Source organism: Balaenoptera acutorostrata, chromosome 15 (assembly GCF_949987535.1).
Source record: "Balaenoptera acutorostrata chromosome 15, mBalAcu1.1, whole genome shotgun sequence".
Classification (NCBI taxonomy): domain Eukaryota; kingdom Metazoa; phylum Chordata; class Mammalia; order Artiodactyla; family Balaenopteridae; genus Balaenoptera; species Balaenoptera acutorostrata.
In genome coordinates this window covers 42,489,860-42,511,488 of record NC_080078.1, presented here as the reverse complement: position 1 = coordinate 42,511,488, position 21,629 = coordinate 42,489,860, and the positions used below count along the sequence as shown (strand labels likewise).

The following is a 21,629-nucleotide window of genomic DNA, read 5'->3' as shown; positions in this document are numbered from 1 at the left end:
GATATAACGTGCAAATATGAATCAAAGAAAGCAGGTGTGCCATATTAAAATCAGAAAAAGTAGGCTTTGAGGCAAAAAATGTCACTAGAGATAAAGAAGGACACTTCATAACTGATTTACTTTAAGTTCAGGGAAGACATAATGACTTAAAAATTATGCACCTAATAACATAGACTCAAAATACATAACTAAAAATTATAGACTATGAATAGAAATTGGTACATCCACAATCAAAGCAGGAGACTTTAACAGACCTCTCATGAATTGTTCAAACAATTGATGAAGTCAAAAGGATAAAATATTTGACATTATTATCAAACGTGACTGATTCATATAGAACCCTGCACCTAACAACTAGAGGATATACACTTTTTTCATGGACTCCAGGAACATTTACCAAAATTGACCATATGCTCAACAAAATTTAAAGGGTCAAAATCACAGAGTAGGTTCTCTGACTTTAGTGCAATTAAGCTAAAAGCTAGTGATAAAAAGATAACGAGACTATCCAAATGGACAGAAAAAACGTGGTATGTACAAACACTGGAATATTAATCAGCCTTAAAGAGAAGGAACTCCTGCAACATGTGATGATATGGATAAACCTTGAACATATTATGCTAGGTGAAATAAGTCAGTCACAGGAGGGCAAATACTACATGATTTCACTTATATGTGGTATCTAAAAGTCAAACTCATAGAAGCAGAGAGTAAAATGGTAGTTGCCAGGGGTTGAGGGGCGGGGGAAATGAGGAGATGCTATTCAAAAGTGTAAAGTTTCAGTAACGCAAGATGAATAAAGATGAATAGATCTGCTGAAAACACTGTGACTGTAGTTAACAAAACTCCAGTATACACTTAAAGATTTAAGAAAGTAATGCTCATGTTAGGTGTTCTTACCATAATAAAAATTTTTTTAAAAAAGATAAATAGGATATCCCCATATGTTTGGGAGTAAATATTCTTTTAAATAACTTATAAGCCAAAGAATAAATAAAATGAAATTTCAAAAATATTGATAATGAGTACATTATAAAACAAAACTTGTAAGGTGCAGCTAAATCCAAGCATAGAGGAATACTTATAGTTTAAACACTCATTTTAGAAAAGAAGAACAACTGAAAATCAATGAGGGGACTTCCCTGGTGGCGCAGTGGTTAAGAATCCACCTATGAATGCAGGGGACACAGGTTTGAGCCCTGGTCCAGGAAGATCCCACACGCTGCGGAGCAACTAAGCCCGTGTGCCACAACTACTGAGTCTGCGCTCTAGAGCCTCCGAGCCACAACTACTGAGACCACGCACCACAACTACTGAAGCCCGCACGCCTAGAGCCCATGCTCCACAACAAGCCACCACAGTGAGAAGCCAGTGCACCGCAACGAAGAGTAGCCCCTGCTCTCCGCAACTAGAGAAAGCCTGCACGCGGCAACAAAAACCCAACTCAGCCAAAAATAAATAAATAAAATAAATAAATTAGAAAAAAAAAAAAAAAAGTAGTGAAGAATCCCAAAAATCAACCCACAAATACAATATGGGCAATTGATTTACGCAAAGGTGGCACTACAATGAGGGAAATGATGACCTTTTCAGTAAATGGTGCTTGGTCAATTGGATATCTATACTTTTTAAATGAAACAATTCCTCTGCCACAGCACACATGAAAATCAATTCCATGTGGATGGTAGATCTAAATGTGAAAGGCACACCAACATGAAGTGGGGAATTGAGCAAAGTTGTCTAGGACCCGTTCTTCATTACCACACCCCAAGACTGTCTACACTCGAGTTATGCTAAATTAAGTAATAAACATTTAGCAAACTTCTAAATCATTTCTAAAGAAGATAAAACATTAAAACATTCATTACTAAGTTTAAGTTTATATACTTTTGGCTTCTATTTTTTTTTTTTTTTTTTTTACAGAGGGGTTAAAGATATTTGGATCTGTTAATGAAGCTATTTGGATATGCCATGTCAAAAAATTGTGCTGTAAAGAAGCATATACCTCTAAAAATTATGAAATTCATGAAATTTGCTAGTCTGCTAGGAAATGTTAGTATATGACAGAAAATCCACAATTGTCTACTTCCTCATTTTCTCTATAAAATGAAGGCTATAATGGTTAAAAATTATAATCAACATACATAATTGAAATTACTAGAAATATTAAGGATAAAGGGAAACAATTTAGTATGAAAAATACGCAAAGAATGTAGAATGTGTTTTTGTTAAGGTAAAAAAGAAAGAAATTGACTCGTTTCAGAATAAGAAATGGAAGGAATAGGACAAAACCTGAATGATACAGAAAGTTGTAGAAGGTTTATGGAATGAAATTTTATGTTAAGTGGTTGGTCAAAGCTGGTAAAGGTTGGACAGATTTACTTATAAGGTTTCTTTTTTTAATGAGCTTTAGTATCAATAACACTTGAATGCAAAACTAGAGTTTGGCTTTTCCTCTATTGAAACAACAAAGTTTTCTTGGGTTATTGGTCTATCTTAATGAGACATAGCAAAGGTTTTTATTTACCTTTTAAGTAATCTGCCTAGGAAACAAAGACTCTATGTCTTATTAGAATAATTTCCTGTGCTTTATGTGGACCTTTATTATGTCCTTGACTAAGAGAACTAAGTCTTGCTTTTAAAAGAGCTAAAGTTTGTTTGTTTTTACAACCATGTCACCTCCTATAGTTACTTTTAGATTCTTTAGTGTTATTTTGATTAAATAGGTAACTAGGTATTTTTTCATAGTGACTTGTGGTCCTATAAAATCAGGTGTTCAAACCTTTAAAGGTGTTTGACAACCTTTGGTATTTTGTCTTCCCAAAATCAAATCCTAAATAAAAGCTTGATCTTGAACTGATTTTCCAGAGAGCCCCCTTAGAAAATCTCAAAGGATCTGTTCTTTTACCTTGTAAAAGAAAGATATCAGAAATTAATAGACGTGTGAAGACCTAAATGTAAGGCCAGACACTATCAAACTCTTAGAGGAAAACATAGGCGGAACACTCTATGACACAAATCACAGCAAGATCCTTTTTGACCCACCTCCTAGGGAAATGGAAATAAAAACAAAAATAAACAAATGGGACCTAATGAAACTTAAAAGCTTTTGCACAGCAAAGGAAACCATAAACAAGATGAAAAGACAACCCTCAGAATGGGAGAAAATATTTGCAAATGAAGCAACTGACAAAGGATTAATCTCCAAAATTTACAAGAAGCTCATGCAGTTCAATATCAAAAAACAAACAACCCAATCCAAAAATGGGCAGAAGACCTAAATAGACATCTCTCCAAAGAAGATATACAGATTGCCAACAAACACATGAAAGAATGCTCAACATCATTAATCGTTAGAGAAATGCAATCAAAACTACAATGAGATATCATCTCACACCAGTCAGAATGGCCATCATCAAAAAATCTACAAACAATAAATGCTGGAGAGGGTGTGGAGAAAAGGGAACCCTCTTGCACTGTTAGTGGGAATGTAAATTGATACAGCTACTATGGAGAACAGTGGAGGCTTTAAGAAACTAAAAATAGAACTACCATACCACCCAGCAATCCCACTACTGGGCATACACCCTGAGAAAACCATAATTCAAAAAGAGTCATGTACCACAATGTTCATTGCAGCTCTATTTACAATAGCCAGGACATGGAAGCAACCCAAGTGTCCATCAATAGATGAATGGATAAAGAAGATGTGGCACATATATACAATGGAATATTAGTCAGCCATAAAAAGAAACGAAAGTGAGTTATTTGTAGTGAGGTGGATGGACCTAGAGTCTGTCATACAGAGTGAAGTAAGTCAGAAAGAGAAAAACAAATACCGTATGCTAACACATATACATGGAATCTAAAAAAAAAAAAAATGGTCGTGAAGAACCTAGGGGCAAGATGGGAATAAAGACACAGACCTACTAGAGAATGGACTTGAGGATATGGGGAGGGGGAAGGGTAAGCTGGGACAAAGTGAGAGAGTGGCATGGACATATATACACTACCAAACGTAAAATAGATAGCTAGTGGGAAGCGGTCGCATAGCACAGGGAGATCAGCTCGGTGCTTTGTGACCACCTAGAGGGGTGGGATAGGGAGGGTGGGAGGGAGGGAGATGCAAGAGGGAAGAGATATGGGGACATATGTATATGTATAACTGATTCACTTTGTTATAAAGCAGAAACTAACACACCATTGTAAAACAATTATACTCCAATAAAGATGTTTAAAAAAAAAAAAAGAGAACAGAATGAACATAACTACGGCACACCCATATGCAGCCACCAAACAAAATGAGGAAAAAAAAAATAGATGTGTGGAGTTGCATGAAAAGCACTGTCAAACACGAACAGATGCTTAACTTTCCCTAGGTTATGTTTGTATGGGCAAGTGTTATTAATATAAATATTTCAGGAATTACATGAATTGCCTAGAAATTTGTCAATGTCCTTGCAGTCCGTATGTCCCAGTACTGCTTTGCCTGATATTAAACAAGGACAACATAATGTTACCAATATGCCAGTTATTATTTTAAAATGTAGTATGCCACAGAAACAACCAAGTTTCCTTGTCAACTGAGTAATTTTTAAATGAACTCTCATAAGATCTTCAGCCACAGCCATTTAAGTCTTTTGTCATCCACAAATAGTTATTGCTTTGTTCCGATGCTTTCCTGAAAGCTCTTGCAATCAGCTACAAGCCAGAAGGTTTGTCTTCAACAAAAGGAACTGTCTGTGACTAGCTCCATGTTGTCATTTTCTTAGACAGTTTTACTCACACTTCAATTCACGTCGCGTTTATTTTTTTCACGTAAGATTATATCGTACCCATTTCCCTTCACTGTCTGTAAACTTTTTAAAGGCTACTGCAGGGCTTCCCTGGTGGTGCAGTGGTTGGGAGTCTGCCTGCCAATGCAGGGGACACGGGTTCGAGCCCTGGTCCAGGAGGATCCCACATGCGGAGCGACTGGGCTCATGAGCCACAACTACTGAGCCTGCGCGTCTGGAGCCCGTGCTCCGCAGTGGGAGAGGCCGCGATGGTGAGAGGCTCACGCACCACGATGAAGAGTGGCCCCCGCTTGCCACACCTAGAGAAAGCCCTCGCACAGAAACGAAGACCCAACACAGCCAAAAATAAATAAATAAATTTAAAGGCTACTGCATAGCTGTCCAGCGAATACTCACAAGTTTAGCCATCCCTCTCTTAAGGGAGATTTGGGGTTTTTTAATTTGTCTGTTTACTTGGATATTTTCTGTTCGTTCATTTTTAGTATTATGATTAAGCTTAGGGAAAAGTCTTGAACGTGTATCTTTTTATAGATTTAGGATTATTTCCTCAGACTTGCTACAGTTGAGGTCAAAGAATATGAGCACTTAATGGATTCTGGTAACCATTTCTGGACTGTATTCCAGAAATACAACCTTCATAGCTGTCAGAAACCGAGGACTAGTTGCCAAGCTTCTTGCCTAGAACCGAGCATCTTAATTACAACACATATTTATAACTTAGTAGGCAACAGCGGGGAGAAAAACATCTTGGGTTTTAACGTGCATTTTAGTTTTATGGAAGCTGAATATTTTCCCACACTTATTATGAATAATTTTTTGTATAGTTAGTTTGGGGATTTACTTATGTTTCTCTTTTCTCTAAAAATATTTTATGTAGATTGAAATCAGCACTCAATAAAAAAAGACAAGTCTTTTTCCACACGGAGTTGGAGACATAATATATAAAGAACTGAAATAACTTTCTAGGCCCAAGATGGGGCCACTCCTGCCCAGGGTGGGGATGGGGGCGTGCCAGGTCAGCAAACCAAAACTTGGGTCACTTTCGTGTCCTCGTAAATGCAACACGACCAGAAATGCAGTCGATCCTTCAGTCAATCCCCAACCACCAACTCAACCCTGGACCTTCTCACCCCAAACAAGGGTGACTGCAGGACCCCAGCCAATCAGGTATTTTCTCTTTCTTGTTCTTTATTCTTTATCCTATAAAAGCTTCCTGCTTTCTCGGCCATTTTGCAGTTCTCTGAAAAGAGACTGTCTACTTCATGAAGTGTTAAATAAAGTTTGTTTATATCACCTAAATTGTCCTCTTTAATCATTTTAAGAGTATATATATACTGTTATATACATATGTGTTCGTGTGTGTATGTATATATACATATACAAACATACACACTGTAGATACATACATATGTAGATCCACAACTGTACACTAATCATTTTTTAACCTTCGTATACTAAATGATGCTTTTCTAGAAATATCTAATTTCCTAAAGTTGATTCAAAAGAAATAGAAAATCTGAATATGTGAGTAACCTTGAGGGGAAATGGAACATCGTCAAACATGAACCTGAAGTCGGAACCAGCGTCCAAGGTGACTGTCCCCGGTCTTCCACTGAGTGAGCCCACGTGCTCCTGGAAGTCTGAAAACACCCAAAGCCAGAGCACTATGCAGTGGAGAAAAGGCTTGCAACCCCGTAATGAAATTAACTGGCTTCACGTTGGGCTTAGAATTAATATGTTTTCCCTTGTTGCCACGTGCAAAGACTGATTTTTAGCAATTGCCTCTTCAGTTGCTTCGCTTGCTTGGATTAAATTTGCTCCGTGATATTTTAAGAGTCGTCAAAACCCCTGTGTAAACAGACACAGAACTCACAGTGACCCCAGTGCAATGGGTGCAGCCCGCCGACAGCCAATTTAATCAAGGGGGAATTCAGAGTATTCATCGCAAGCAATTGATTTTCAAGAGAAAAGTCAGCAGGATCAAACAGCCTGTTGGGATGAAAACCCTCTGAATCACCCTTACCACCGTATTTTCTAGCAACTAACTCCTGACTCCATATAGTGTAAGAGCCAAATTACTATAATTATCCTGCAACACAAGTGCCATATCAACATTATTTTAAACATGGATTTTTTGCATAATCTTTCATTATTATCATTCAGTCTCCCATTTGGAAATATAAAACAACAACAAAGTGCGATCTACCCCCAAAAGAAGAAAGGTCACCAGAGAGAACAAATAAAAGGGCTATTTACATGTGAATGTACTAAGAGAGGTGTGTTTTACAGTCAAATACACTCTTGAAATTCATTAAATGCCTTCTCCCCTGCTTCATAAATATGGGCAAAAGACACATCGCCTACTGAGAAAATAATCCCAGTACATAACGATCATAACGAATATAAATAACGCCAGTTTTCTTTCAAAGACCTCCAGGTCCTATATACAAATGCATTTGTATTTCGACCACTGAGAAATGAATCTGCTTGGCGGCGAGCGCAGCAGAATCATCACTTAACCAGTGGCTCCCAGTGCTGAGGGGAGTAGGAACGTGGTTCCCAGTCATCCTGCGCTCTGTGTAATAACGGAGTCTTCAGAGGGTACCCTCATTCGTTGCTGCTGTTTTTAAAGATTTCAAAAGGGCTTAGAAACCAGTATCTGAATGAAGGTGGAAAATCAGCACTAGGTTTTATTAAATAATCAAAAGGCTTCCGGGGCAATGACCCTGACAAGACTGGTTGCAAGTCTGGATGGCCTCCTTCTTGGTAGGTTACCAGCCCAAGGGTTCCACCCAGGGAACCCATGCAAGAGTTTATACTGTTGATGAAGTAAAAATTCATATTCTAAGGAAAGTCATGGAAAATTTAAACGTAAACATTTTTCTCTGCCCCTTGTTCTCCTCTCTACCCCTCTGCTGTGTATCTGCGTTGTGTATCGACATTATGCATGGACCAGACCTCCCCACTGGCGGAAGTACCTGCTCAACCATAAACAGCAACATTCTCCCCGCACCCACAAGCCAGCTCCTTAAAAGGTAACATTCCTGGGCTTCCCTGGTGGCGCAGTGGTTGAGAATCTGCCTGCTAATGCAGGGGACACGGGTTCGAGCCCTGGTCTGGGAAGATCCCACATGCCGCGGAGCAACTGGGCCCGTGAGCCACAACTGCTGAGCCTGCGCGTCTGGAGCCTGTGCTCCGCAACAAGAGAGGCAGCAATAGTGAGAGGCCCACGCACCGCGATGAAGAGTAGCCCCCGCTTGCCACAACTAGAGAAAGCCCTCGCACAGAAACGAAGACCCAACACAGCCAAAAATAAATAAATTAATTAATTAATTAAAAATAAAAAATAAGGTAACATTCCTTCTTGACCTTGTAAGGGATCACAATGACCCACCACTTTGTACTTAAAGATCTGGATTGTGCAAACTATCTACATCATTTAATGTACAGCTCTCTGTCTCAAAAACCTGTGTAACTGTGCTTTAACCTCTAAGGGGTAAAACAGTTCTCAGAGCTTTCTGAGAGGTTGTTTCTGGGTTATAATCCTCAGTTTGGCTCCAATAAAATTTCCCATTTCTTTCTTAGAGTGACTGATTAATTTTTCGTAGACACTGCCAACCTTGGAGATAATCATGTCAGCCTGGGCATAAGTCTGGAATTATTTATTTGTTTTGTCAACATCTTTAACAAAGCATTAGAACTCACATAGTTACTTCTAGAAAATCAAAGTTGGCAAGAGTGGCTAAAGTTTTAGAAGAACGCAATTTTGTAACCTTCATATACTAAAAAGACATTTGGTGGTTTAAAAAAAAGATGAAATTTAAATTGTGACAAATATAAGTCAGTATATCAGGCTTTCATGAACATTAAGTAGAAGGGACCTTGTTGCCATGATCGGCATTATTACCATACAGCCTTGACCACAGGGCTCCAGAGAACGGCTGACACTGGATTCTAGGTATTACACATTGAATTGTGTCCCCACAAAACTCGTGTTTAACTCCTAACCCCTGATACCTCAGAATGTGACTATGTTTGGAGAAAGGGCCTTTAAAGAGATAAAGTAATATGAGGTCAGATGGCTGGGCCCTTAAGCCAATGTGACTGGTGTCCTTATAAGAAGAGGAGGTTAGGACACAGACAGGAATAAAAGGGAAAACCACGTGAAGACACAAGGAAAAGAATCTACAAGCCATGGAGAGAGACCTCAGAAGAAACCAACCCTGCTGACACCTTGATCTCAGATTTCTGTATTTCCAAAGCTGTGAGAAAATGAATTTCTGTTGTTTAAGCCCCATGGTCTGTGGTACTCTGCTAAAACAGCCCGAGCAAACGTATACAGAGTCCTAGTGGGTCACTAGTTCAATAACTACGGAACGTACCAGGTGGTAAATACATGGTCTGAGATACAGAATGCAAACCTCTTGGCAGAAATACTGCTATGCTCTGTAGATGAATGTTTCATCCACATTTGGAATCCAAGTTAAAAGAAGAATAAACTAAAACAGAAAGCCACCCAGGCATATAAAATCTAACCTTAGGAAGAGAGGCTAGAAGGCCTGGGCTATCACCATCCAATAAATCAGACTCGGTTTAGCCATTGTTTCTTAGCCCTGCCATCTTTGTTCCAGACATTTCCTCGCCCTGCAGAGGAGAGACCCTGAGGTAAGAAGCAAGTGTAAGTTCCATGAAAGAAATTTAAACAAGACACAAAGAAACATTTCCTTACAGCAAGAGTGATTTTCTTTCATTTAAAAGGCAACATTGCTATGTTTTTGGATGGAGATGTTATGAAAATTATATTTCAAAGGGCCTTTTAACTGTAGAGTAAGGGACTTGCCTGGTGGCGCAGTGGTTAAGAATCCGCCTGCCAATGCAGGGGACATGGGTTCGAGCCCTGGTCCAGGAAGATCCCACATGCCACAGAGCAACAAAGCCCGTGCGCCACAACTACTGAGCCTGCGCTCTAGAGCCCACGAACCACCACTACTGAGCCCGTGTGCCTAGAGCCTGCACTCTGCAACAAGAGAAGCCACCGCAATGAGAAGCCCTCGCACCGCAACAAAGAGTAGCCCCCACTCGTCGCAACTAGAGAAAGCCCACGTGTAGCAACAAAGACCCAAGCAGCCAAGAATAAATAAATAAATAAATTTTAAAAAATAATAAAATAAAATAAAGGTAGAGTAAGCAGCACTTTTCCTGGGTGGGTTGGTTATAAGGGGCTGCCTTGGATATTCTTCGGGACGCCCGTGATTCTGTTGTATGAAATTGTATTTCTCCCTGCCAAGGGCACGTCGAGGTCACAGAGACTCTGTGTGGTGGGCCCTGTGTACGTACTGAGATTCACCTTTCAGGGCTCTTTCAAAACCGAGACTCCCACTCCCCAGGTCACACCAGCCAACGTGACAAACAAAAGTTTTGTCTTCCACTTGTTTTCAGTTTTTTAATTTTAACTGGTAAATGTTTCGATGCCAATACAGCTGTGGAAATGCAGGCTGTGCCCTATTTTGCCTTCTGCGTCATCAAGAAAATTGCCAGCTCATTCTGGTTCCAAAGTCTTTATTGTGATGATGCAGTCAACAAAAGACAGCCTGATTTGCAGTCGCTGGGCAGGGCCAGTGGTGGAGCCAACTGGAAAAAAAAATATTGTCTTGAGCCATTGTATTGTCGCTGAAGGAAAATATTCATAAACTGCCAGCACATGGTCGCCGCTGCGTGTTCACTAAGCTTTCAGACTCTTGCCATTTGAGGGATCTTAGATTTCATTTAGTACAATCTCCCACACAAGCAGAAAGCCCTTTCCTGAGCAGCTATGACTCTTTATGAATTCTTCCAATATTTGGGGAACTTGCTACTTCTAAACTAGGTACTCCACTTAATAAAAAATAAACTTTTACTAGATTTTCCTTATACTGGGACAAAATCTGCATGCTTATGAGGCAGGAGATAGATGGGCCCCAGGCTGAGCAGCTGGAGTTTGTCCCTTGTGGACAGATACTCCAAGGTAGAGATAATAGCAGGAGGCTAATAGGAGAGGCTGAGCCCCGCCTAGATAAGAGATAGAGACCACATGTTTCTCATTCTCGAGGTCAAGGAGACCTTCCCGACTACACATGCACAGAAAGGCTCCTTGGAGGTCAAAAGGGGAGTGATATCAACCTACCCATAGGCCTCTCCACTAGAATCCATCTTGACTAAGAGATGCACACACACACATGGGAGAACCCTGAGATAAACCAAATATGGACTCAGAACCAGGCAAAGCAAGATGATTGGCCAAAGGAAACCCAGAAGAAATGCCCCATGTAAGTGATTTAAAACACCACCTTCTCTCTGTCCGCCCGTGTGTCTATTCACACGTACTCTCTTTCCTCCTAATAAACACTTTGTTTTACTACTTTCCGACTTTGTGGGAATTCATTTCTGCAAAGCTGAAGGGGCAGGGCCTTGTCACTGGATATTGGTCTACTGGCAAGGATTCAGCGCTCTCACTGCTGTGGCCCAACCTTGATTCCCGGTCAGGGAACTGAAATCCTGCTTCAAGCCACTGCAGGCCGAGGCCACCCGAGATCACTTTGACTTTGTTCACATTGGTTCCAGTTTAGTCCCAAGGTTTAGTGGATAAAAACCCAAATGTACAAGTGTGTGTAATAATTTGTATATGAAGAATAGGTGACTAAAAAAATGGGATCATGTAAAAATTATTCAAGTAAAATGCAAAGTGAATGTGTATGGTTACACTTTTTAGATCCAATGGAAACTTCTGATATGGCTGAAATGATGAGATAGCAAGTCAATCACAATGTGTGCAGTAGCTAAAGAAGGGGGACCACTGTGTGAGCTCAGGAATGTCAAGCCATGACATTGTTATTCTGCTTGGAAGGGTGGAGGTTCATGTGAAATTGCAAGTCTCACGGCTTGTGGGAAAAGAGCAGACCTTGAGTCCAGGATTTGAGAACAAGAGTTCATTTGGGAGGTGACTCCAGGAAGCACAGTAGGGAAGTGAGGAAGAGAGAATGGGAAAGGAAGGCAGCTAACAAAACACATGTCATCACACGGATCACCAGCTGGAGGTGATACTGGAGAAACGTTGAGAAACAGCAAAAAACTTGTGTCTCAGAGCTATCCCACCCGAGGGGTGAGGGAGCTGGGGTATTTATACCCCGACTCTTGTCAGTTGTGTGTAAATAAATGTTTTCACAGCTGGTGGGAAAAGACTAGACCAGCAGTGCCTTGGGGTGTGTTCTCTCAGAGGTACAGTCTGTCAAGGATTCAAGCACAACTGTTTACCTGGGAGTTGGTGGAGAAAGTAGCACTAGGGGTGCAGGGACAAGAAATAGGGAAGCAGAGGCTGCTCCTGGGGTGTCAATGTCCTGGCACTTCCAGCCTGCCTCTGGAGCAGGGCAGAGTGGCCTCACACGGTTCTGGCAAATCCCACAGACACAGAGGTGGAGATACCAGAAGATGGAAGTTGTCCAAAGCACTCACGTGCACGCGCATATACATAGACGTCACCTAGAACTCCTAAAAGTGATAACTCATTGAAGTGAAAAAATTGATGATGTATTTGTGTAACAGACCCACCACTGGAGTTTTCAATCACAGCCATCCTAGATAAGAAGTCACCTTGCCAAGCTGAAGCCTCAGTTGGGTTCTGGGTCAGCCCCTGTTGAGCTGTAACACCTTTTAGGAGTGTGGGCAGGTGTCACCTTTCCTAGCTCTCCTACATCAAGTTATGAGGATAAAATGAGATGATATACATGAAAATCCTTTGAAAAGTTAAAAGCATAAACAAAATTGAAGGCATAGGGCATAATGGTGTGTGCCCATTGAAACAAGCATTTTAGTTCATATTTTAGAGAAATTATATTTCCTTTGACTTGAGACTTTCATCAGAAAAAAAAATGGACAGCAGATCATAGGACATTTCAGATTTTCTCTGGAGCCTCATTCTTTGCTGCTGTTGATGGGAAGATCGCAGCAAAATGTGCTGATGACTCTTTTCTTAGATATAATGAGCTGCTGACGATTTGAGAATCCATCCCTGAGTTATTTGGAAGTCTACAATAGTGCTCCCTAGAGACAACTTCATAATCACCTTTGCATCAGTGAACAGAAAGCTGGATTTTCAAAAGTAAACAAGGCACACAAAATAACAAGAGAAGTTTTCCTATCTCCTTTACTTACCATCCTGTTCTAGATCAACTAATTTTAAGTAAAAATATTAAAGGTGGTAGAGAGAAGTAAGACTTCTTTCAGCTTCCATATCTCTGGGGCTTTTTGCTAGACAGAGGTACTAAATAGATTATGTGTGTTTTGAAGTCCAGGGTTCAGCCTAAATTTTGAATTTTGTTCCTGCCCATAAAGTTTCTAAGATAGGAACTTCCGAGTCATTCTATGTAACCTCAGAGCCACTCAGAAACACACTGGAAAGGACTATATCTTTTCAATTTATTTTTAATAATGACAACAGTCACAGGCAGAGGAAAAATGACTTCAATTTTTTCAGAACTTACTCTGTGTTTGGCACAGAGCTAAGGACATCATGTAGATTCTAACGTTTAATCTTCCCAACAACTCTCTGGGTTTGATACTATTTTTATCTCCATCTTAGACATGAGAAAACTGAGCCATAAAACTTACTTAATGCTGCCTTCGAGAAGAATTTATATTGTATTGATACATTCGAAAGTGACAATGATAACTTTTTGTTGAGGACTGTCTCATGCTGAAAAGTCCTTCAGAACTCTCCTGCGTCTCTGCTGAGAAGCAAGGGCAAGCCAGCCTTCACCATTAGACAATAAAGACCTCAAAACTCTCTTTCGGGAAGAGCACTGTCATCAGTACAAAAGGGAACCACCTCTCCAGCTTCAGCTCTGCAAGTTCTTTGTAACGACTGTGAACATTCAGACGAGCTCCCTGCACTTGGTTTCCCGTCCAGCAGGTAAGAGCTGCCAAACCCACACCTGCCGTTGTTTAGATCAACAAGTCCTCTGCTTGTCAATCATGCCCCCAACACGCTCCTCTTCCTGTTTTTTTGAACAGTCTTGGTATACTCTCTCAGACACAAGAAAGTAGAGCAATTCAAAATGCCCCGATTTTAACCTGGGAAGACTCAACTAGGTGAAAGGCCAACCACAAAGTGATAATAATGACCGCTCGAAATGATGGTCCATGCTGACTGAGCGCTAACTTTGCCCGAGACACTGAATAAAGCCCTGGATGTGAGTGGTCTCGGCGAGACCCCACGTGGGATGTATTACTACTATTCCTATTCTATGAATGAGGAAACCCAGGTTTGGAGAAGTGAATTTACACACTCTCTTTGTATCTGCCTGATTTAAGAACCGAAACACTTAACCTCAAAGATACTCATGGATGCAGGAAGACCTCATTAAATTAAAATACCAAAGTTTGAGATGACCTAGTTTCACTTGGTGAAAATCCTAATACAGACATTATTTTAGAATCAGTTCAAGTATTGACTACTTGCAATAGACCTGTATTACATAATAATTTGTTGAAGACATAAACACAGAAGCTCTAACTGCTGGGATTAAAACTTAAAGGCATATATGAAAAAGAATATATATGTATATATATACACATATATGTATAACTGAATATATATGTATATGTATAACTGAATCACTTTGCTGTACACCTGAAACTAACACACATTGTAAATCAGCTATATATTTCAATTTTTAAAACATTTTAAAAAGAAAAAACTTAATATAATTTCTCGAGTTCTTGACTTGAAAAATTCACTCATCATATTCAGGTTTTGTGTTGTACGTGTGTGTCTGAGTAAAATCCTGAAATGCTATCAATTATTTCCCCACAGCTTACCTCTAACAATGAACATCCTGAAGGTAGATGTTCTGAATTCAGGAAAGCTTCAGTGGCAAGGCTGCAGTGCACCCTTGACTCCCTGTGCTCACAGATACATGCACAAGGATGAGCTGGACCAGGAACTACTCCTGAAAGGGGACTGGAGACAGAGCTATAGTAGGTGCCACCTAGTTCCAGCACGTAGCCAAGAGCACAGCACAGCATGTAAAGCTTGAATTCCTGACACGCTCCTGTGATGGCCACTGTACCTGAACTTCCTTGAACGCTTAGCTCTTGGGGTGGCTCCAGGACGTCGTCGGGATGCGGGGTGCAGAGTCCGTGGAAGGGTCCCAAGTCAAAGCACTCATGCAGGAGCTGCATGTTCACTCTCGAGCACACGCTCATGAACCCGACAGCTACACCTTCCACCTGAAACGTCCAAAACATCTCATGACTGTCCGACCTCAGGTGAATGCTCATCATGAAACTCCCAGGAGCCCCAGCCCATGGGCACCCGGAGATGTCTGAGGGAGGGAGCAGCCCTAGTGTCCAGAGCAATGCACGGCATACAGGACAGGCTCAAAAAACGATGCCATGGACGACCACTGCGGGCAATCCCAGAGGTGGGTATATAACTTAGGGAGGCCACCAGGCTGTTCCTTAGGGAAAGCTCTTTGGAACTTTGCCTAGACAATGCCCCTGCCTGCCCCATATCCTTTTATTTCCCCACTGCAAGCCCAGCCCTCCCATCCACTCTCCTCCCCTCCACCATGCGGATCTCAGGAAGACTGGCCATTGTTCCAGTGGCCATCCGGTTGACCCCCGGTTCAGAGAAAATTCATGGTTGTTCACTCCTCATCAGGTAGGAACTCTTCGATTTTCTTAAACTCATTTATTTGTTTGATTGGATGGTCTCATGGGGAGGAGATGTGAGGAAGGAGGTTTGGTGGGAAGCTTTGAGTGAAATAAACTCATTGCACCTGTTCACCAGGTGTGTTTGACCTACAACTGCATCACCTCCCAGCATCCTACCTGATTCTGAACCTCTTGCAATGGCCCTCATCATTTTAGGCCTTTGATGAGGAACACATAAATGGGAAGATGAGGGTGACAGTGTGACATAATAAGAAATATTTGGTCTTCATCCCTCACTCCTGGCACAAAGCTCCTAAAACACTTGTAATTTCCTGAGAGGAGCATCTTTTGTTTTTCATAATTAAGCCCCTTTCAATCACACCTGAGTTTACACTAAAGAGGTGACTTTCGGAGCATGGGAGCCAGTTACCAGAGGAATCAACCTTGTGATTAGAGGGTTGGAACTTTCAGCCCCGTCCCCTCGACCTCTGGGAAAGGGAAGGGGGCTGGAGATTGAGTTCAACCACCAGTGGCCAATGATTTAATCAGTCGTTAATGGAACCACCAGAGAAACCCCTAAATGATGGGGCTCGGGATCTTCGGGCTGGTGAACACACTGAGGTGCTGGGCGGCGGTGAGCCCAGAGAGGGCATGGAAGCTCCCCACCCCCTCCTCCCCACCTCCCCCCACTCACTTCTTCCATTTGGGCTGTTCCTGAATTGTATCCTTTACAATCAATCGATGGTGGCAAGTAAAGTGTTCTCCTGAGTTCTGGGAGCCTTTTCCAGCAGATTGTCACACCCGAGGAGGGGGTCATGGGAAACCCTGATTTATAGTCGGTCAGTTGAAAGTACAGGTGACAACCTGGGTCTTGTGACTGGCATCTGACAGGGGCAGGGGACAGTCTTGTGGGCCTGAGTCCTTAAACTGTAGGGCCTGTGTTAAGTCTGGGCAGTGTCAGAAGTGAATCAAACTGCAGGACACCTAGCTGGTGTCTAGGAAGCTGGAGAGTTGGCTGGTATGGGAAAAATGCAACACATTTGGGGTCATAAGTATTGCGAGTAGAGGAAACAACTTATCTTTTTGTGAGTACCTAGCTGAGCTAGTACCTATTACTGGTACTGAAATATTATAAATTAACAACGAATTTTAATTCTATCAAATTTTAATACCACATTGAGAGATGACTGTGATTGAAATTATTATGTTCCATCAGTAATTCTGTATTTCATTCTTCTCTGCAAGGAAAGCATTTAGAATTTTAAAAGAGGCGAGAGAGAATGCAGAGTTCTTAGGTTAACTAATCTTATTTGGTGGTAATTATTTTGCGATATGTACATAAATCAAAATGTTAGGTTGGACACCTTAAACTTATACAATGTTATGTGTCAATTATATCTCAATAAAACTGGGAAAAAAGGAAAATAGATAAATTTCACATAAATAATTCCTTTGATCATTATGTGAGTTTTAAGCAAATTCTGGTGACTGATTTGACTCTGACAGCTCTTATAAGAAACCAGCATTTACTGGGCGGGTGCGATCCCACCAGAATTCAGACTTTATTTCTCTAGACAGCCATTCCATCCAGGAAGCAGAATGCAACAGGACTTCCCTGGTGGTGCAGTGGTTAAAAATCTGCCTGCCAATGCAGGGGACATGGGTTCAATCCCTGGTCCGGAAAGATCCCACATGCCGCGAAGCAACTAAGCTCACGTGCCACAACTACTGAGCCTGCACTCTAGAGCCCGCGAGCCACAACTACTGAGCCTGTGCACCACAACTACTGAAGCCTGCGTGCCTAGAGCCTGTGCTCTGCAACAAGAGAAGCTACCGCAATGAGAAGCCCGTGCACCGCAACGAAGAGTAGCCCCCGCTCGTCGCAACTAGAGAAAGCCCACGTGCAGCAACGAAGACCCAACACAGCCAAAAATAAATAATAAATTTAAAAAAACAAACAAACTCAACAATCGTCAGCATTCCCTGTTCCTAAGAATGCAGCATCATTCCATAAATGCCCAGTCAGAGAAAATGGTTAATACTTTAACTTCCTAAAGTAGAGAAAGAAGCTACAACACTCCTTTAAACAACAGAGAAAAAAATTAGGTATTAAACTGTTTGTTCTCAAATGTTCTCTTCTGGTTTAAAACCACTTGTTCTCAAAGATGTGTTTGAAAAGTAAAGACTCCCTGTACTTTCTCCCAAATACTGGAATACAAAAAGAATTTTTAAAAATTAATTTTTTCCATGCATATTCTTTTCTTTACATGCTCCCCAAAATACTAGCTGTAAAAGGCTGGATTTACACAGCTGTTTTATAAAGCCATCGACACTTTAATAGAAGTCCAAAATACACATTTTAATTTTTTTCCCAAATAACAAGTGATTGTTTGTCTTGTTTGCACGCGTGAACAAAGGCTGCATAGCCACAGTTGTCTGGCTTCTCTGTAATTTTAGGCCCAAGACTCAGCAGACGCTGATTAACCAATCCCTCTACCATATGTGCAGAGAGAGCCGGCCAGCCTCCCTCTCGGCAGGGAAAATTGGCATCCATCTTGGTTCACATGGAGATGTCCTTCTCATCTAGAGCCACGCTGGCACGATGCAACTTCCATGGCCTGAAATACCTTTTGCTGGCTTCATGGCGAGCTGCATGTGCATGATAAGAATGTATTATTTATAAGACTGCTGTTAGTAATGAGCTATTACACTAATGGCTCGTCATGTTTGGAATTTGATTTCAAATGGCATGGATCACACATTCTGATGAAAATGAGAAAAACACGTTTCACCATTAGGAACAAAGATTTCACGTTCTCCAATTCTGCAACCTGTTATATTCCCATCTTTCATCTCAGGACTGTGACAATTCACAAAAGTGAAGAATGACGGACTCAATAGAGCAAGGACGTACTGTGGAAGTGTCTGCTTTTTCCTTTGGGTTTCTTTGGGATGACTGCTCTGATTTGAGAAACACTGTTCTTAAATATGAATCTGTGGGAGTATTCAAATGCATCTTTGTGTGTGTGTGTGTTTTCTGGAAAAATAAATTGATTTGATGGACTTTTTTTTCTTACGTGTACAGTGAAAAGGCACTGATTGCTGGCTGCTGTCTGTCTTCCAGGTAACCAATACTTTCCACCACAAAGGTGCCTTTAATTATCTCACACTGGAGAGCAAACTGGGAGTTTGTTGTTGTCCTTGGTTTTCCCTGAGGGTCCATATGATGATGCATAAAGCTCAGATCGCTATAAACCACGTGTGCAGTGGCCGCGCCTTCACAAGCAGGTCCATTTATAGGCCCATGTGCACTGCATTGTTCATGCTTCCATCTAAAAAGCCCTACGTCACCCACCCCTTCTGGGTACCCTCATTGTGACCACTGCCAGCTCTGATCCTTCCTACCTGATGTCAAAGGCATGGCTGGGCTGGCAGGCTCTGCTCCAGTGCCTCCTCGGACCACTACTGCCCACGTCGCGGATGCTGCCAAGGCAGACGCTCTGCCCATCTGTCTCTAGGAGCTGCCCCTGGCCTCCAACCGCCCTGCCCTGAAATCGCAGTTTGGAGTAAACACCAGATGTCAAGGTCAGCCAGGATAAAGTTATGAAAAGCAACTTGCAGCAAAGTGATGACTCAGAACTCCTCCAAAGTTGCAATTAAGTCTAAGAAAGTGCTCGCAGTTAAAAGCCTTTAGTCGAGGGTCCCCCAGTGGTGCAGACATGGCTCTCAGGGCATCCACACCCATGGCCTGTGACCCATGGACGGGTTTGGGAAGGGACAGGCTTGGTGTACTATGTCCGTTATCTCTGGTCACCTAAAAGTATAGTGTGCTGGTTAATGCCTAATCGGCATTGTAGGGAAAAGCTTATTTGTAACATTTGCCAATTTCTGTGGTGTAAATATTCCCATTGCAGCCCGTTGTAAGTTCTTGGTGTGATGTCACTGAGTAGAGAATTGGGAGAAGATGTGCAGTAGCCGTAGCTACAGTATTTCCACTCTGCAGAGACCACAGATATAAATGACCCCAAGAGGACAAATAAGAGTAAAACAATTACAAAGTAATGAATTTTGAGGATTTATTAATTTTGTTTTTAGTATAATTTACTACACTGTTAGTTGATATAACTTAATTTTTGACAATGGCTGTGTTTAACAAGCAGCTTGCCAAGTTCCTAAAGTTTTAGCAGCTGGCTCTCGTGAGCCAGGGTGAGCGAGCTCCAGCACACTGCTGCCAAAAGGCAGGTCTGAGGAAGCCCAGGTGGTTGGGAGGAGGGTCCTGGCAGGTAGGTGGCAGGGTGGTGACTGCACTGATCTTGAACCCAGAAAGGCTTAAGACACCTGATAGGGCTTGGTGAAGACCAGAGTTTCACTCCCAGATCCTAGGCTGGTTTGCTCACTGTTGACAGGTCCTGCTCCTTCCCTTCCATTTAAGGTTGAGACCCATGGTCACATCTCCATGGGACATGCAATCTCTGATGTCTGAGGCAGCACGGCCTCTCAGAGATCAGCCTGGATTCCGTTTGTGTCTTTGGAGACACCAAAGGATCCCTGCGGGGTTGGGACTGCAATTTTCAGCCTACGACTTTCCTCTGATATTTACACACACTGATAACACATGACACGAGAGGGAAGGAACTGAGGGAAGAGGTCACGGCAGCTGCTCTTCACAAGAACTAACTCAAGAGATTTGGGTGCAAACTCGCACCTTGAAACCAAAGAATTAAAAGCCTTCTCCAGAGTGAGGTCAGCATCATGGTGGTATAAGACACCCCTTATTTTTGTCCCCTGCTCAACAGCAAATATTCGGCATCCATCCATGAAGAAAAGTGCCTTTGAAGGAGCTGTGGGATCCAGCACCATCCACCAAGGGGCCTGGGAGGAGTCTTGCCCACCTTTGCATCAGGAAATAGGCAGACAGACCTCGGTCACAGCTGTGGACCCTGCAGAGGCCGCTGAACTGGCTCTAACCTCTCTCAGCCTCAGTCCAGGAACCCCTGAGAATAGTGACTCAGACGATCACTCATGGATGAGAGAGCCTTTGATGAAGTTCAGGTTTCCCGAGGAGAAGTTTCAGCTCCATTGGAGCAAAAAAAATACCAGTTTGGATGCCCTGGAGTGGGTAAGACAAACAGTCTGCCTTTCCCCACAACACCCATCCTCCAAGGCAGCACAGCTTAGGGCCAAGATTTATCCCCCTAATTTATCCCGTGGCGGGTAAGGGAGACTGTGTAAGTGAGCACCTGGCTTCCCTAGCGATGCAGGATGTTGCCAGAGGGGTTCATTTCTCTCTTGCCAGATCCAGAGTACTAAATTGGGAGCTCACGACTGGGGGGTGGAAGGAGTCTGGGACAGCAGCAGGTAGGACCCCCCAGAGGACGTTAACAGGCATCATGGATTCTATCAAGAAGCCCACCCACGAGCTACTGGGAATATTTCACCCATGAATCCTGCCAGCCTGCCCACGAGCACCCCCAGTGCTCCACATGCCTTACGCACACACCAGCCCACCTTGTGGCAGCTCCCCGTGTATGCTCCTAATGGTGCCGTGAGCAGACTTTGGCAGATGGCTAAGGAGCATGTGGAGAAAGTCAGCCCAATCTGTGGGCCAGGAAGAGACCACAAATTTGAGCTGTAGTGCCACCTTTGGGAATACAGAAGCACTCGACCTGGTGCTTTGCAGGGTCCAGAGAAGACATAGAAGCTTAAGAATTCTGCCACAAGAGAGAGCAAGAAGCATGGAGTAGGCATACCCATAGAAGGTCTGAGGAAGCCTCAGAATCTCTAGCAGAGCTGAGAGAAGTTATTTCTCCTCCAAAGACCAGAGGAGGTGACTGCTATTCAAATGTGAAGACAGCAAAACTCAACGATCATGAAAAATCAAGGAAGTATGACACCACCAAAGGGTCACAATAATCTTCTGGTAACTGAACCCAAAGACAAGAGTAAATGGTAAATCTCTAATTTACCAGATAAAGAATTCAAAATAGCTGTGTTAAGGAGACTCAGTGAGCTATAAGAAAACAAAGACAATTCAACAAAATCAGGAAAACAACACACAAACAAAATGAGAAGTTGAGAGCAACAGTCAGCTCTACCCACCACCAGAGCCTCCCATCAAGCCTCTTAGATAGCCTCAACCACCAG

At 42.2% G+C, this 21,629-nt stretch overlaps 1 protein-coding gene across 2 annotated transcripts in view; it reads right to left on the bottom strand.

Moving 5' to 3' along the window:
• CFAP61 (cilia and flagella associated protein 61) overlaps positions 1-21,629 on the bottom strand; it is a 262,542-nt gene that overhangs the window by 199,465 nt on the left and 41,448 nt on the right. For both annotated transcript variants that reach the window (XM_007191888.3, XM_057528332.1), the window contains exon 8: positions 14,900-15,059. In XM_007191888.3, coding sequence (XP_007191950.2) covers positions 14,900-15,059 — 160 coding nt within the window. The remainder of the gene's footprint in view (positions 1-14,899; positions 15,060-21,629) is intronic.